The 17,071-nt window shown below is 39.7% G+C and overlaps 1 protein-coding gene across 3 annotated transcripts in view; it reads left to right on the forward strand.

Moving 5' to 3' along the window:
• CDC14B (cell division cycle 14B) overlaps nucleotides 1-17,071 on the forward strand; it is a 47,809-nt gene that overhangs the window by 7,627 nt on the left and 23,111 nt on the right. For all 3 annotated transcript variants that reach the window (XM_065656114.1, XM_065656112.1, XM_065656113.1), the window contains exons 2-5: nucleotides 875-968; nucleotides 1,903-1,978; nucleotides 3,500-3,592; nucleotides 13,930-14,006. In XM_065656114.1, the coding sequence (XP_065512186.1) occupies nucleotides 875-968; nucleotides 1,903-1,978; nucleotides 3,500-3,592; nucleotides 13,930-14,006 (340 nt within the window). The remainder of the gene's footprint in view (nucleotides 1-874; nucleotides 969-1,902; nucleotides 1,979-3,499; nucleotides 3,593-13,929; nucleotides 14,007-17,071) is intronic.

Below are 17,071 nucleotides of genomic sequence, written 5' to 3' on the forward strand. Positions count from 1 at the left end.
TGCTGCAAGGCCTCAATTTTTATTGACCAATTACTGCGAGCACACAGCAATTTACAGCAGGAGCAGAGTCTCAGTGTTTAAAGTTCACTGGGGCTACAGCTTCCCTGGCCATAAAAATAATTTATATCTTTGTGAATACCATTGGCATTTTTTTCCCCTCAGCTTAAAAAAGGAATCCAAGGCAAGGTGCCTTCTGCCTGCATGCATACAGGCTTTGAAGGGGCAGCTGGGATGGGGATGGGGACGGGAATGGGATGTCCAAGCAGTGGCTCTGCTGATGCTCCCATGGGCAGCAGTGGGCTGCTGTCTTGTCCTCTTGCATCCCTCTGGCATCTGTCACCTGCAGACTTTAATTGCGTGCCACTGCTCTTGAAATCATCATTTTATGTGAAGATGGGAACTGACTGTGTTTTGGCATGAGCACGCTTTGCTGTTTAGATTTTAGTGTTGGTGCTGTGAGATGCTGAGGGATTCATAACTTGGTTGGGGGCTGTGTGTTTGTGTTGGTATTTGGAATGCAACAGGTGGCATGTATTGCCAAAAAGAGGTGGGTCTCTGCTGCATGAAAGGGTGCAAGTCACGGTCATGCTGTGTTGCGAATTCATCAAACAGGTAGTTTTCCTCCTAACACTTTGTTCGTGAAAGAACACTAAAGAGCTGCAGATTATGGGAACACTGGTGAGCAAAAAGCCTCAATCTTTGTGTGCCTTGTTGCTTAACACCAGAGAAATAATAATGTGTAGTTCAGTGATACTTAAAAGAAGATTTAGTTTGTTTTAAACCATATGAGGTTGTTCTGTTGACGAGTAATGCTTCAGCCTTTCATCATAAAAATGTGATGTTTATAAATGCTTTACATTTTCTTGCATTTCAGATCGCCTTTATTTTGCAATTCGCTGCCAAAAACCAAAGAGTGGAGCTGCAAATACTCATTATTTCTGCATAGATGATGAACTTGTGTATGAGAAGTAAGTACAGACATATTTTTTCCTGTTTTTTACGGATGATTGGAATAAAACAGAACAACAGCAATGAGGAACTAGTCTGATTGACATTCAGTTTTTAAATTTGTTGAGGTAAACATACATTCTCATTGTAGAACTAATTACATGAGTTTGTTCCTCTCAGACTTATCTGCCATGATGATTTATATGTCTTTGGATGGTTTCTTGGCTTCCCATCAGGATTTCTTAAAAATCTTATCCAAGCAGAAGTTTTCGTTGTACACATTCTTGTTAGAAGACCCAGGCACATGATGGAACTGTATGTTCAGAAGTGCACACTGGGCTGCCGAGCTGAAGGGGATGTCTTTGGTTGCTCAAGTACTAAGTGGAATGTCTGAACTTCCTAGAATAAGAGAAAAAACTGGCAAAATCAATTCAAGTCTTTATGAGCTGACAATGGATATATTATTTCCCCTGTAATGAACAGCGTATGCCTTTGTATGTGATCTGGAATGCTGCTAATTCTTTAAATATTTTTGACCAAGGGCGTGCTTACCATTTTTGAAAGTGCTATCAATCTTTATTCTCTCTGTTTACTTTTCGTTAGCAATATTAATTGCCTTCTTTTAAAGCAAAACTTTTAGTTTGCTCTTAAAATAGAGTTTCTAAACTGCTGTCACAGGGTGATACCATAGTGAGAATTTTTCAAACCTTAAGGATTCCAGTTTGGTTTTTAGTGGTGCTGTATGGAAAACAAAGAAGAAAGTTTTAGTCTCTGTATAAAGGTGACAAAACTGTTCCCTCCAATAAAATAGTGTGCATGTAAGAAGGCATTCTTGTTTTTAGAATGATGCACATATATCACATATATATTATTGCTCCTTGCTTTGTGCATTTGATTTAAAAAAAAAAGGGATTTACAGAGGTAATGTACAATTTTTCCCCTTTCTCCTACCAGCTTCTATGCAGACTTTGGACCACTCAGTCTGGCAATGGTTTACAGATACTGTTGCAAGCTTAATAAGAAATTACAGGTAACACTTGGGGTTTTTTATTCAATATTCTTGACATTTTAAGGAACAAAAACAAGTGGGCCAAAAGTGTTTTGGTTTATTTTGCTTAGGTGCTTTCCTGGGTTACTTATCCAGCTAGGTTTTGAATATGAATCCTAAATTTTATCAAGGTGAATTTGGGGAGGAGGAGGATCAGGAGGGAAAAGCCACTTTTATGACCCAGAAGGTGCACCACTGTGTCAGTAATGTTAAGCTCCTAAAAGATTATCTTCTCTGAGGGTTGCTCAGCAATTTTGGGGACTGGACTCTTGATAGAGCATGATGTCTTTAAAACAGAGAGTTCCTGAGTTAATTAACATGAATGACTTCAAGTTAGGTGACCTCTAACAGATGTTGGAGTATAAAATCTGTTAGGCAGATAAAAAAGCTTATTAGCATTAATGTGAATCACAGTTTGCCTCTTCAAAACTGCTTAGATCTTGAAACTGCCACTGAACTGTGAAACTGGGAAGTACACAGAACATTATAGTTTAACAGATTTTTAATATTTAATTCCTTGTCTGTCACTGGTATTAGTTTGCATAATTCAGGCTCACTCTGTCCCTCTGATGCTATGAACAGGTTTACTGGAGAGAAGATTCTCTGATTTTTGTTTATAGGATGCTCTGAAGCATCACAAGTCTATATTATAATCCCTTTTAATATCTTGGGTTTGATATTGGAGAGGTGTGTTAGGATTGCCGGGAACATACTACTAGTGATGTGGGGATTATTTATCTTGAGGGCATTGAATAGTATGAGAGCAAGTAACATTGCTATTTAAATAGTGACATTTTATGATAGCTTAGCAGTTGATCAAAGTATACCATTTCAAGCGCATCAAAATTTGTTTCAAGGGCCAGTTAGGGGATGAGTTTTGCTGCCATCACATACCTAAGTGTCATTTTTATTGGCAATGCCATTCCATCTTTGTTCTAAGATAATGGGAGAAACTACATGCCAAGCTGAGATGAAATTTTTAGAAGTTATTTAGTATAAAATTTAGAAATAGTCTCAAAATATTTTAATCTAAGCATATATTTTCCATTGGCTGTGATCCTTAGAAACAACTAGTAGTTGATTTATCTAGAGTCAAGTTTACTTTAAGAATAAAAAAGTCTAAATTCCATTTTCAAAATTATTGTGATTGTAACGTGTCTGCGATGTTTTTGAGAATGCCACTTTATGTTTACTTGTCATAAACACCTGTCCGTTACATGGAGCTTGAAGTCAGAACTACTAAATGCATTTAAGGAGAAAAAGAAAGATTACTGTAATTTGCATCAAAAATGATTTAGGCTGGATACTGGGAAAATACTGGAACAATCTAGGTAGAGATGCAATAGAGTCTTCCAAAGCTTTGGAGGGACAAAGTATAATTGGTCCTCTGAATACATGTGGCTGAAAGTAGGTGAACAGACCCTTGCATTTCTCTAATTTTATAAAAGAAGGCATGAAAGGTCTAAAATGCAAAATCATTATCTTGTTCATTTCTTGTTACAGTCATTTTCATTGATAAAGAAGAAAATAATTCATTATACTGGCTTTGATCAGAAAAAACAAGCAAATGCTGCATTCCTCATAGGCTCCTACGCAGTAAGTATTTAAATTTTTACATTACATCAGTTTGTAATTTTTAAAACAGCAAGATCTCTCTTGAATACCCTTCCTACTAAATATTTTATAGTAAAGTACCACATACTAAGACAGTTTTTAAAGTCTAGCAGGTATGTGAATGGAGTTGTATGGTTCTGGTTTTTTTGCTCTTTACTGCAATCTGTGCTCCTAAGACATAAAAGCACAACTGGAAAAAAACAAAACAAACTTTATGAATATTTTTATTTACAAAAAATGACTGCTTCTTGATGTTTTTCCTTTCCTCCACCCACACATACTCTCTTTTTTCTTTTTTAAAATAGAAAATCTTGCACAAAGTACAGTATATCATTTCCCACTGCGTGCACATTTAAACGTATGTTTTCTTCCCCGGCTCTTTCTTTTCTAATGTAAGGTGATATCTTCAGTTAACGTAGGAGAAGGATTGAGATCATGTGGTAGACTTAGAGCGGGTATAAAGCCTGTGAATACACAAGGTGGATGGAAATGTACTGAGCCAGATCCCTGACTCCCAAGGGGAAAATGACTGGCTTTACATCACAGCTGCGTGTGTTTGTTACACAATGGTGTACTCAAGGAATAAAATGCCGAATGCTTCAGAATGAGATGTGTGATATACCATATTCATGTTCTGCTTTGACTTGCAACACGCCTTGATTGTAACCATCTCTCTTGTTTGCTGAGTAGTAAAATGAAGTGAGAACCTGTGCTGGTTTTGATGTTGGAGATTTCAGGGGTCAAAGTTCATGTAGCCTTAGGTCATTTATTAGCAGCAAGGCTTTACAGTACTTGCTGTGATGCTGGCAGTCTCCTTGCTGCCTCTCTACATCATGCAGAAGGTCCATTTCCTGCTCCCCAGGGTTTCCCTGTTGCCTACAATTAGGAACTAGATTTCAAAATGTGTCATTCTGAAACACGGGAGCTTAGAAATGATGCTGTAGACCTTCGCATTCTTAAACCACAAGGAGACTGGCAACATGATTTAATAAACTTGTTTGCAGTTAAGGCATTATGTTGACGTAACAGCTGCAGCTTTCAGAAGAGCTACTTCTAGTAGTGACTTGATCATAATCGAGGCCCAGAAAGCAAGAGAGGACTGGCTTCAGTTATCAGATATTATTTGGAAGGAAGCGGGTTTTGTTTTTCCCTAAACTTTTGTTCTGAATACGCGTAGTAGTATTGTGCGGCACAGCAGCTGACATTTGGAGCAGAATCCACTGTATGGAAAATTAACTAATGGCAAAACAATCTAATACGAAAATGCTATGGTCGACTATGTAAAAATATACATAGTCGTATACAGAAATCTTATTTCTTATCATTCAGCAGCCCTGCCATGTTGCAGTTAACATGTCCAACTGTGTTGGACAGAGGAGTAGGCAATCTTTGCTTCAGAGAACTGCAGTGAAGGAGGTGTGAGTTGCAGAGTACAGAACGGATGCTAAGACAGATCCAGCTGAAGTATAATATGACACAAGAACATGACTGAGTAGCCAGTGCATACGGGAGGGATAGTTGCAGACAGCTGGCATATAGCAGAAAGAGGCTAGTCAAAACCACCGGTCATTTTCAGAGTTCAGAGATTTGTGGTTAGGTTATCGCACTGTACAGGCTGAATATTTCAGTGGTTTCTGTTAAAGACTCACAGCAAAGTGAAGCACTACGTGAGTATCAGTCCCCTCCTTGAAAAGGGTTGTGTCTGTCTTGCATAGTTCCAAGTCCTGAATGGTGAGGTAGCTCTAGCTATATACTGGTTTTCTTTCCAGTGCAACAGACTTTGGTTTGGTACTGCTGTTTCTATAAAGTAGGGTACAATTTCTTCACAGATTGATGTGGGAGGGATTCCAGTGAAGGAAGATTACAGAAGAAAGGCTGTGCCCCTGAGGGTTATTTTTTTTCCCTGGTGCCCTTTAATGGTCTTTCACGACGAGGCAGGCTTAATTACAGCATTCCCTGCTGAAGTGTTCAAATGTACACATACCACATTTCTGCCTTCTGCAGGGAGAATTGGATTGTTCTCTTGGGTAAGCAATGGTATAGGATCTGTTCAGATTGCCTGATAAATATACGCTTATAGGCATATTTCCTGGTTGAACGGAAATATATAGAGGCCTTCTTTGTTTAAAACATACGTAGGCTTAAGCATCCACCTAATTTTTCAAAGTGCTCTGCTTTTTCATGGAGAAGGGTTCATCCAGCTGTTGGTCAAAACTTTAAGCAGCTTTTCTGTAGTTTGAGTTAATCAGACCCCATCCTGTTGGTAATGCTTTTTGCTGCTTGAACTGAGTATCATAATTTAATTTCCGATCCCTTACAGTGTAGTGGTAGGTAGCCACTGTGTTTTGTTTTCTGTGGGTTGAATGTGTTTTCCTCTTCGATTCTGGGTTTTTTTTAGCTTCATGGTGGGTTCCCATTTCAGCAGCTTACCTTAGGTTGAGGAACTGCATGGCAATGCATCAGGTTGGAGGAGTTCAAGTGAGAAGAGCAAAGAAGCGGAGAAGGAAAGTAGCCTTTTCAGAGTTAGTAATGAAAACAGTGCTTGTCTGCGTGTATTGTGAGGCCTTTGATAACTTAAGCATAGTTTTGGGTGCAAGGTGCCCTGTAGATGCAGTACTTTAAGTGACTTGTTGGGAATAACAGGCTGCCAGGTTTTCAGGAATAGCACAGACAAAGTGTGTGTGCTTTCTGGTTTTGTTCTCTTTTTTTTTTAACAAAGTCACATTTTAACTATAAAACTATAATGAACTGCATATAACTGGTTGTCCTCTGGAACTTGTATGTCCTCATAAACATTCAATATTTTTATGCTAGCAGCTTCCAAGCTTGTCATTTTGACCCTAAATTTGCATTCTTAAACAGAACATTATATAGCTTCTGCTTAAAGGAATTGGGATATATTATAATGGTTTATCATTCAGCATCTTTTGTGTGAATATATATGTGTGTCTATATTTCATGTGGGGATATGCTCATTTTGACTACTAAGGCAATTATGAAAGTCTTCATTAACTGTGGTGAAGCGTAAGGACAGCTGTTCAGTGTTCTGGTTTACAAGCAAAGTCTGTTCTCAGTCTTTTCTTCACTGTTGGTGTGTTTTAATGTTTCCCTCTCTCCCTTTCATCTAACTTGTCTTTCTTTCCTCTTCAGTGGAGATAGTTTCTGAACTCTCCAGGCTACACACTTCTTTCTTCCCCTTCCCACATCTGCTGCTTCCTTCCAGGTGTACTTTGAAGTGACAGCACAGCCTAACTCAAGCTACAGGGTTCTTCAGTATAACATGGCCTAAAAAGTGAAGAACAAAGTTTTCAAATACATTGTTATATATGTGGTTTTAGAATAGAATGTGATTTTTTTAGAGTAAATCTTAACAATTTAGACCTTAATCCCCTTATTGTTCCTCTTCCATCCGTTTTAATTCTGTATTTTGTTTCATTTTTGGAGATGATATACTGTGTAATGGGATTAATATTCTTCTGTATAGATTAGCATAAATTTGGCACGTTCAGCCACACAAAGGTTGGCCAGAATTCAGTGTGTTGGGGTCAAATGTTTACACTTTACTTGGGCAGAGGGGGTGAGGGGAAAGAAGGGAGGGTGGGGAAAGAAAACCTTTGTTCTTCACCTTTTAAAGAAAAATTGCTTTTCCTTGGAAGCTGTCTGCACTGTTCAGGCCTTACCACTCTACCAAAGCAGCAGTGATCTTCTGAGTTGATCTCTACAGTGGCTTCTCTTGATTTTCGCCAGGACTTGGCTGTGGGTGAGGAAAGTCTGCTTCTTCCATCATTGCTCCTTCTATATTAATAAAGAAAATGTACCCTCTGTGCCCTATCCACCCAATTCCCAAGCTCCCCCCTCTCCCCTTGGCTGCATTAACTTAGTGTTTTTTTTCTCAGGCCTGGCACTAATTATGTACTTGGAGGGTGACCCTCCGAGGGTACCGCCCCATGAACTGCTGTAATTCAGGTCACCTTCTTCAGGACTCATCTCTGTACTTTGTCTATTTTCTCATCTTCTTTCTTCAGGGTAAGCAGCGTTTCCTTCATCCATTCTGATCCATAGTACTGTTTTTTTGCATTTTCGGTTTGTTAGTGTCCTTCCTGGCTGTGGGCCCAATGCTGGGTGGAAGCTGGAGGTTCAGAAGCAATTAGCACTCGTCTATGTGATGTTGAACTCTCTGAAGTCTCTGTTCCTACCATGGCGTTCGCAGAATTATCTCTGGCTAAGCCAGGCAAAGCAGATGGACCTGTTTGTTTAGTGGTCCAGAGTGAGTGGTGGTAAATGGGTAACTGCAGCAAGCGCTCAAATTACAGGTGGGTAAGCTGCGTTTTGGTGAGAGGTGCTTGTGCCTGACAAGCAAGTGGCAGAGACAAGATGGAGCAAGTGCTGGCCTTCCGGTTTAAGCAAAAGTTACCTCTAGGCTTTTGCTGTGTTTGTGTCCTCTAAAAGGTTGCTTTCTTGGCAGTTGTATTTGGGAAATCATGACTAGTCTTCATGACGGCAGCCTTTCCTGCTGTTTGTACTAGGTTCTTCCTCACGATGTTCTTACTAGGCAGCTTGTCTCCATGGGAGAAGAAGAGTTGCTCTTTGGGGGTCCCTCGCTATGGTGCTTGCTTGCTTTCTTAGATGCCATGAAGTACTAATGTGCCCAGCCTGCTCAGATAACAGGGTTTTTTATACCGCCCCTCTGCTGTTTAAGAGGTAATTGGAGGTTTCTTGCTTGTGTTTATGATGAACAAAGAGACTTGCCAGAGTGAGGCAGTTTATTCTCTCTCTGCCGCTTTTATCCACTTAACAACTGTGTTTCTGCTAATGAACGGACTGTTGGCCACATGTGCATTTCTTCAGTACACCACAAATCCATACAAGAAGCTTTTTATTCTAATATATTTCTATTTTAATTTTGCTGCATTTATCTTTTTCTTCTGAGGAATATTGCTAGAAAATTTAATGTATTAACTGACTAGTATATCTAATGGAGGTTTTAATGAAGCAAAATATTTCATACGTTTATAGTAAAATCACTCGTGTATGTGAGCTTGTGTTTGAGTCTGGTCACACACAGTAGTTATTTGTGTTTGTTCAGAATGGGTGGGTTGTGATTATTTACAGTTTACAGCAGTTCAGGCTATTTTGGGTGAGTGACATTTTTGAAACATAGTTGTATCACATGAAATTTGCTTGTAGGCAGTTTAAAATTAATTATCTCATTATTCTCGTGCTTTTTAGTCAATATGGTTGCTAAAATGTGTGATTTAGCAACCTTAGTAGATTTTGCAGTTAAGGTCAAGCAAGTGGATAAACTTCCTTACACTAAGCACATTGTAGAGATGGATTTAAAGTGCTCTTTACAGACTTGAGTCGATGTCATTTCTAACAGTACAGCATACTTAAATATCCTATTTAATTTTCCTGAAAAAGCAACGAGTTATGTCATAGATTATTATTACCAAACATGATTTGTCTTGCATGCAGCGTTACTATTTCACTTGGCAGTCCCACGTATTAAAGATTAGGATCCTTTTTTCAACCAGAGTCTCCTTTCCTTTTCTACCAGGAATACTTTTCGTCCTATTGTGAATACCGTTTCCATGATCGTAACACCTATCTAGGAAACCTTTGTTTAAAAAACAGGGCTGGTTTGAAAACACAGACATGAATCAGACAATAACAGGCCTTGCTATAAGAACTCTCATTCTGTGGTTGATTTTCAGTGCTCATAAATAAAGACTGGGTCGCCTAGTCCTGCAAGCCCTTCTGTTTCATTCCATGAGCATGACAGCGGCTGTTTGGCTGCACGGCGATGTTGGCAGGAGCAGCGCCCGAGTGCACCTTTCCCAGCGCTCAGTGCTCGGGTGGTTCGTGACCATTCACAAGGCTGCCTGCGGTCCCTTAATTAGAAACAGATGTCTGAAATGAAAAGGATGATTAGAGCAATGTTAATGCTTCAACTGCCAACGGCAAATTTCTGGCTGTATTTCGAAGTTCAGTAGGATTTTTTTTTTGTGTGCATAGAGAAAGCAAATTTATAAATTGCTGGTACACAAGTAGTTACACGATGTGATAAAACGGTGTGTTATTTTGGCTTGAAAGATGTCGATTCCTTATAGTAACAATTTTACTGGAAGGTACTTAAGTAAAAGATTTGTAAAGGATTTTAAGAATTTTTCTGTGTTTATTTGTGTGTGTATGTAGATGTATATGTACACCCATCTGCACTTGCATATGATTGTAGGAAAATTCTAAAACTGAAGCAACTGTACTTGTGGATGATTTCTTTCAGGTCTGCTGAATTTTCTAGGGTTTTTTAAAAAGCTGCACTTTTTCTTTTTTTTTCCAAGTATTTGCCTGGCCTACACAAAAGGAGCCTCTTGGGAAATCAACATAAAATTCTAATAGACTCTTCTCCATTTGTATATGCAAGAATGGACAAAACTATCCCAGAAAATGCCTGAGTCTGCCAAATAACAGTTAATATCATTGCTTGAAATTAATTTTCGTGGTTTTCTTCTTTTTAATAGTACTTCTTGTTAGTTACTTTCTTGGCATTAACTTACGAAAACAACTTTATTTGTAAAAGTTTCTACCGTCTTAGAAAGCATAGCAGAAACATAACTTAAAATCAGCACCTGGACAAGCTGGTTTCGGCTTTTGTATATTCTGATTTCTGGAGGTTATGTCTTTTCCCATTTCCCTTCCTTCCCCCAGTACATATCTCATGAATTTACAAACATATCTTTGTTATCCTGTTCCTCAGATCAACATTTCCATTCTCTTCTTATCTGAAACTTCAGTTCTGCTTACTGACTTAGAGTCCTTCTCTCTCTCAACACCCTCTCTACTACAGGTCTCTCTGGTTGCTTTTGCTCTCTCATTTACTGGCTTGCTTCAGTCCTTTGTTCACCCACATCATTCCAATGAAATTGTTCATCTTTAAAACTTAAGTGCCCTCCTCCTTGTCAGAAACTGTATTGGACATAGTTTTTTATATATATGTGTAAAAACCCCCTATATTACAGTTTCAGTTTGTGTCAGCAGTATGTTTTTGAAGTGAATCTTTTTCTTAAACCCTGCTCACTGCACATTGGTTCACTTTACGGAGGAATTTAGGAGCGATCCTAACAGGTGATGGGTGTTCAGGCCACAAGACCGGACTAGGACTAGCTGTGAAGGTTAAAAGCTGCTTGAAGTGTACACTGCAGATGTCAGATCTTTAGTGCTGGCTCTCGGTCTACATGTGCGTTCGTGCTGGTGCACCATTACTTCCTAATGCAGATGTGGCCTCTGCTGCCCTGATGGCTCTTCCATCTCTGAGCTTTGCTGCTCCTTCCCTCACTCCTTCATTCTTACCTATTTCCAGATCTGGAATTTGGTTGACCCACAACCTGAACCCAGGCTCACCCATGTTCCACCTCCCTCTGGCCTTGCTTGCATCCAAGCTGGGTCCTCTCTTACAGTCTTAAGCTGTGACAGAAACTGATCCTGTCTCCACTTCGACTGTCACAGCTTCTTGTGTTGTGTCACTGCCAGGATACTTTCCTTGTGAAGTAAGTATCTGTTTATGGTCTTTCCCATTCTGTGTAGAGGCTGAATGCCATTCTTCCCTTTTGGAGTACTCCCCACTATTGCAGCTGTCCAGATATCCTCATACTAACCTATTTTTTTTGCAAGCCCCTTTTCACTGAGAGCACCATCTGACCATTTCATCAACTGCTGTGTCTGCAACTGTTCACGTGTTGTATCCTGTGTGTGTATTAGTGTCACAGCTGAAGTGTAGCAGGATCTCTGTTTCAGAAAATTCTGAGAAATACAACTCCAAGAGCTTCCTGCTTCAGTGAATATACTGTATATTTTTTCAGTTGCACAGGAAGTGCTGCATATTTTTGCATAGTAGCTTGCCCACATTGAAGAATTACATCTGGCAATGTGCTTTTTGTACATACTAAAAAATGATAGACATTGGATTTTTGTGTCAAAATCAGATTATATTTTTCAAGTGTTCTTATATATAGCAAGTGTTCGTATACCTATGTTAAGGAAAGTCCATACATACATGCATGGTAAATGGTGTTTCTAGCAACTTCACTGGTAATGTAATTTCAGAAGTTAGATCTGTGCTTAAGAGCCAACATGTTTCAGTGTACTGTAACATTATTTAGACTTATTTTAATATAACACTTAATGTAATGGAAAAATCTTGCTTATTGCAACTTTTGCGCTTGCAAACAAATGCCTCTGCATTGAAGCTTGGTTTTTTTGAGAAGCTGGTAAAAGCTCAGCTGAGATCCGAGAGAAATCCTTGGCCTTTCTGAGCTACATGCACTTACAGGATTAGCCAGTATTAGCTGCTTTTCTATTTGCCTGTTATACAAGTTGTACTCTCTGTGTGTTACCCCGGCCTGACAGCACTGCATCCCAAGTTTTTTCCAGGTGACTCATTTTTGGCTACAGACTCTGTTTCTGCTGTTTAATTACCTTCTGTTTGCAAATGCCATTTCATGTCTCTGTTTTGTAAGTTTTTCTAGGGCAGGGCTCTTTTTCTGATAAGCAAGCAGTGCTAGATTTATGTGTTTGCTAGCAATATGTGTTCACTGTGCTGCAAGAGGCAAAGTGTAACTGTATTGAAGCACACAACTTGAAATTTCTTGTAATACAACCTTTATATCCAGCTCGGGCAATGAATATGCCTGCAGAATAGAAAAGGAACTCCGGCGTCTGAGGAACAGCTATTCAATGACATTTCGAGGGCTTTTTAAGTCTCTTTTCTACTCTGGTTGTATACTTGTAAACATAAATTCAAAAGTCACCACTCCCCAGTGAAAGCACGCACACACAAAACATGCAGTTATTATTACTTAACTACTTAAACAAGACATGTTTTTTTTCTTTTGTTTTGCAAATTGCACAGGAAGAATGCTTAGAAAATACTTAACACAGTAATCGAATCAGAGGAGAAATGAAAGGGATCAGCTCTTGCCATGTATGTTTTAGCTGTCTGTTTAGGATATATTTCAAGCTGATTTTTTGTTTGTTTGTTTGTTTGTTTTAGCAACATCTGTTCCCCTTCTCATTCTCACCTCACAAGAATGTGTGTGGTTGTGGAGAGGGGATGTTGAAGGTATGTTAAGCCATTTGTTCAAACTGGCTTTGCAGCAGCATCAAAGGAATTTGAAAGGCAATGCCAACTTTTAAAGGAAAAAAGTGTCAAAAGCAACAGAAAGCAAAAATGCCAAATTGAGGACTTTGGTGGATGTTTAATTAATACTCATTAAGATTCTTGCTTTCAAAAAACCTCCAAGGAAAAAAAACATTAATATGAGAAATGTAGATAATTTAATTGAACAGTAATGAAAAACAAAAACTTTCTGTACTGTGTTAAAGCTCAGTTAATGCAATTTTAAAGTATTAACTTGAAATTACTGAATATTGACCTGTTAATGACAGCTTGTAACTAACAGTTGTTATCTTGTGGCTGTGCTGGGGATGGTGTCTGACAGTATTGGAAGGCACGTTTTGTATAAAAGAAGAGTTTTACCATATTCTTTAAGGAGACCTTAGTGTTAGAGGCTATAAAAGAGAGATTAGGCGTGTCATGTGGAAGACCATTCAGATATTTGTCTTGAGTTGGTCCTTTGTGAATTCTTTTCTGAGTGTTTTTGACAGTAGAAATTCTGACATTAGTGATGTTAACTTCATTCTGTTCTTAGGATTTTGCTTGTGAATCTACAGATTTTTTTTTCCTTTAAGGCATCTGGATTTACTTACTGGCTACTGCCTCACCAGTGTAAAGGAGGAAGTACAGGATTTGGAATAATGCAAATGTACTGCTCTAGGAAAATCAAAACATACACGAATTACTGTTTTAATCTTGTCTGCTGAGTGTACACATTGTTTTGTAGACCAGGTGATTCATAGCTTTGCTGATATCACTGTGGGGCTTTGTGTTTTGATTTACATCTTAAAAGCTTAATTAAAAAAAAAAATCTACAAACTGGTCCAGCAGAGTTGCAATACAAACATGGAAGAATCCAGATGGACAGAAGCTTTTTCACTGTAGCCCATAGTTGGATAACATCTGCACAAATCTATAAATTTTGTTCAAAAATACACATTCCTCTGTGTTGACCATTATTTTATACTGTGTGTGTTAGTTTTATTGTTGCACACTTGTATACCATAGTTCTTGATGCCACTCTTTCCCAAGACTTTTGAGCTCTGTGATAATTAATTATGCCTTGTGTAGTAAACAAGTGACTTGAAGTTATTCATATCAATCTTAAAATAATATTTTTCTTTTCTGTCTTTTTCCGCAAAACCAGATAATATACCTGAGACAATCCCCGGAAGATGTGTACAGGCTTATATTGGCTGGAAGCATTTCATATCTTCCTTTCAGGTAAATAGCAAGTTGTTAGAACTTTATGTACCTTGATATTTTGAAGAAGAATGTAGCATGTGTTGGTACTATTTTTTTTTTTTTTCCTGAAGTTTTGATGTGACATATTCACTGGCTGAGCTTGAAGTGCAGATTGCTGAGCAGGGGTGTTAGCAGCTGGTACTGAAGTGTACTGGCAGCAGGTGAAGGAGCCACGCTGCTTTGTATGCACTCTGAGCTTTTTGATTTACATTGCTTCTCACTTGGCAGTCTGGTTTTGTGCCAACAGTTGATAGTTAAGCATATCAAAATATCTGTCATTCATCACAAATGGCTTGTAATACTTCTCGTACTCTGCTTTTCCCACTTGTTGAATGTATGAGGCAACTTGCAAATACTGTTTTGTGCATCAAGAATGCTAGCTAACCTCATGTGATTTTGTGTAACCTGAAAGTATTTGTTTTTACCAATGAGGAAATGTGTAAAACTGTTGGTTCGTGGTTGTTTGACCCTGAGGGAATGTAATCCTAGCTGTTTCAGACCACAGACTTCTCTTTGTGGTATATGCTGTGCTGTTTAATGTAGCAAATAAACTCAGTCTGTCACACAGAGGAACAACTTCTTAATTTCTTCGAAACAAGAGTTTCTAGAAGTTGGACTAAACTATTGTTCCTTTGGCTGCCACAACATGAAGAAAAGAATGGCCAAAAAGTTTTTAGGAGGCAAGTTTACTGTCCAAATATATTGTTATGGGATGATTAATTCAGTCCTTGCTTTCTTGTGTTTTCTAGCTCTCCTGCCAAGAGATGAGCTTTTGATGATTTGAATTTCTATTACTTCCCCCCCCTGCCACCACCACAATATAATGGTGTATTAGTACCTCTTTTTATTTCCACACTTCCATCATCTCATTTCTCGCTTTTGAATTCCATTTTTATATTCCCAGAAGAACAAAAGTCCTTCTTACAAAGACTGTAAGTTTTGTTTCTAAGTGTCATAAAGGCGTATATGGGTGATGGAGGTAGTAGCATTTAACTCAGGTCATATACCTTGCTCAGATTCTTGGACCGTCACTTCAAGAGCGCTACTGAAAGAAATGCAAAGATATTTTATATAATAAGACATACTGAGAGCTGACTTCTGAAGACATGTCCAGCCTCTGGAAATAAAGAATACAGTCTGCTGAAGTACCTGCAAACTTTACCATTTTCTTGCATTTACGTGTGCAACTAAACCTGGTGTGAACAGAGGAGTTCAGATTATGTTAATGATCAGCCATGTTGGTCTGGGCACCGTTCCTTTAAGATTTTCTTCCTTTCTCCAAGAAAGAGTACCTTCCCATAGAATAATAAAAAGTCAGTCAGGTAGTTGCTATGTAGGATCATTATCAACACAAAAACTTTTGTTAGCCAGATGCAAAAAAATTCTTTTTTCACTTACAGAATCACAGAATCACAGTGATGTTGGAACGGACCTGTAGAGGTCATCTGGTCCAACATCCCTGCTCAAGCAGGGCCACCTAGAGCCAGTTGCCCAGGACCATGTCCAGATGGCTTTTGAATGTCTCCAAGGATGGAGACTCCACAGCCCGTCAGGGAAACCTGTTGAGTGCTCAGTCACACTCAGAATGAAAAAATGGTCCCTGATGTTCAGAGGGAACCTCCTGTGTGTCAGTTTGTGCCCATTGTCGCTGGTCCTGTCACTGAGTACCACTGGAAAGAGCCCGGCTCTGTCTTCTTTGCAGCTTCCCTTCAAGTATTTATATAGATTGATAAGGACCCCCTGAGGATTCTCTTCTCCAAGCTGAACAGTCCCAGCTCTCTCAGCCTTTCCTCCTATATGAGATGCTCCAGTCCATCATCTTTGTAGCCCTTCATTGGACTCTCTTCAGTATGTCCATACCTCTCTTGCACTGAGGAGCCAAAACTGGGCACAGTACTCCGGGTGTGGCCTCAGTAGTGCTGAGGAGAGGGGAAGCGTCACCACCTGATCTGTTGGCAGTGCGGTCCAGGATACCATTAGCCTTCTCTGTCACAGGGCACCTTGCTGACTCATGTTCAACTTGGCGTCCACCAGAACCTGCAGGTCCTTTTCTGCAAAGCTGTTTTCCAGCTGGACACACCCCAGCCTGTACTGGTGCCCGGGGTCGTTCCTCCCCAGGTGCAGGACTTTACACTTCTCCTTGTTGAACTTCATGGGGCTTCTGTCAGCCCATTTTCCAGCCTGTCAAGGTTCCTCTGCATGGCAGCATGACCTCTGGCATATCAGCCACTCATCCCATTTTTGTGTCATCAGCCAACTTGCTGAGGGAACTCTCTGCCTTTTAATCCAGATCATTAATTAAGATGTCGAACAGGGTCAAATGCAGTATTGACCCCTGGGGTACACCACTAGTTCCTGGCGTCCAACTAGACTTTGTGCCACCACCCTTTGGCCCTGGCCATTCAGCCATTTTTCAATCCACCTGTCTGCTTGACCAGCCCACACCTCACTAGCTTGTCTATGAAGATCTTATAGAGACAATGCCAAAGGTCTTACTGAAGTTCAGGTAGACAATATCTACTGCCCTCCCCTCATCTACTAGGCCAAGAATTTCATTTTAGAAGTTCATCAAATTGGTCAAGCATAACTTTGCCTTGGGGAATCCATGCTGACTACTCCTTATGATTTTGTTGTCCTTAGAACACCTGGAAATGGTGTCCAGGATTAGCTGCTCCATCATGTCTTTACGGACTGAGGTGCTGCTGACTGACCTGTGGTTTCCTGGTGGTTCTTTCTTGCCCTTCCTGAAGCTGAGAGTGACATTTGCTTTCCTCCAGTCTTCAGTCATTTCTCCCAGTTGCCATGATTGACCAGAGATTATTGAGAGTAGCCTTGCAATAACATCAGCCAGCTCCCTCAGCACTCTTGGGGGCATCCCGTCAGGGCCTATGGACCTAGGTATTTCCCATTTGCAGAGTATTTCCTCACCTGATCCTCTTCCACCAAGGATACATCTTCCTTCTCCAGCCTTTCCCCCTGGTGTCTGGGACCTGGGATTCCTGAAGGCTGATCTCACTAGTAAAGACTGAGGTGAAGGCGGCATT

Source organism: Caloenas nicobarica, chromosome Z (genome assembly GCF_036013445.1).
Source record: "Caloenas nicobarica isolate bCalNic1 chromosome Z, bCalNic1.hap1, whole genome shotgun sequence".
In the NCBI taxonomy this organism is placed as follows: Eukaryota; Metazoa; Chordata; class Aves; order Columbiformes; family Columbidae; genus Caloenas; species Caloenas nicobarica.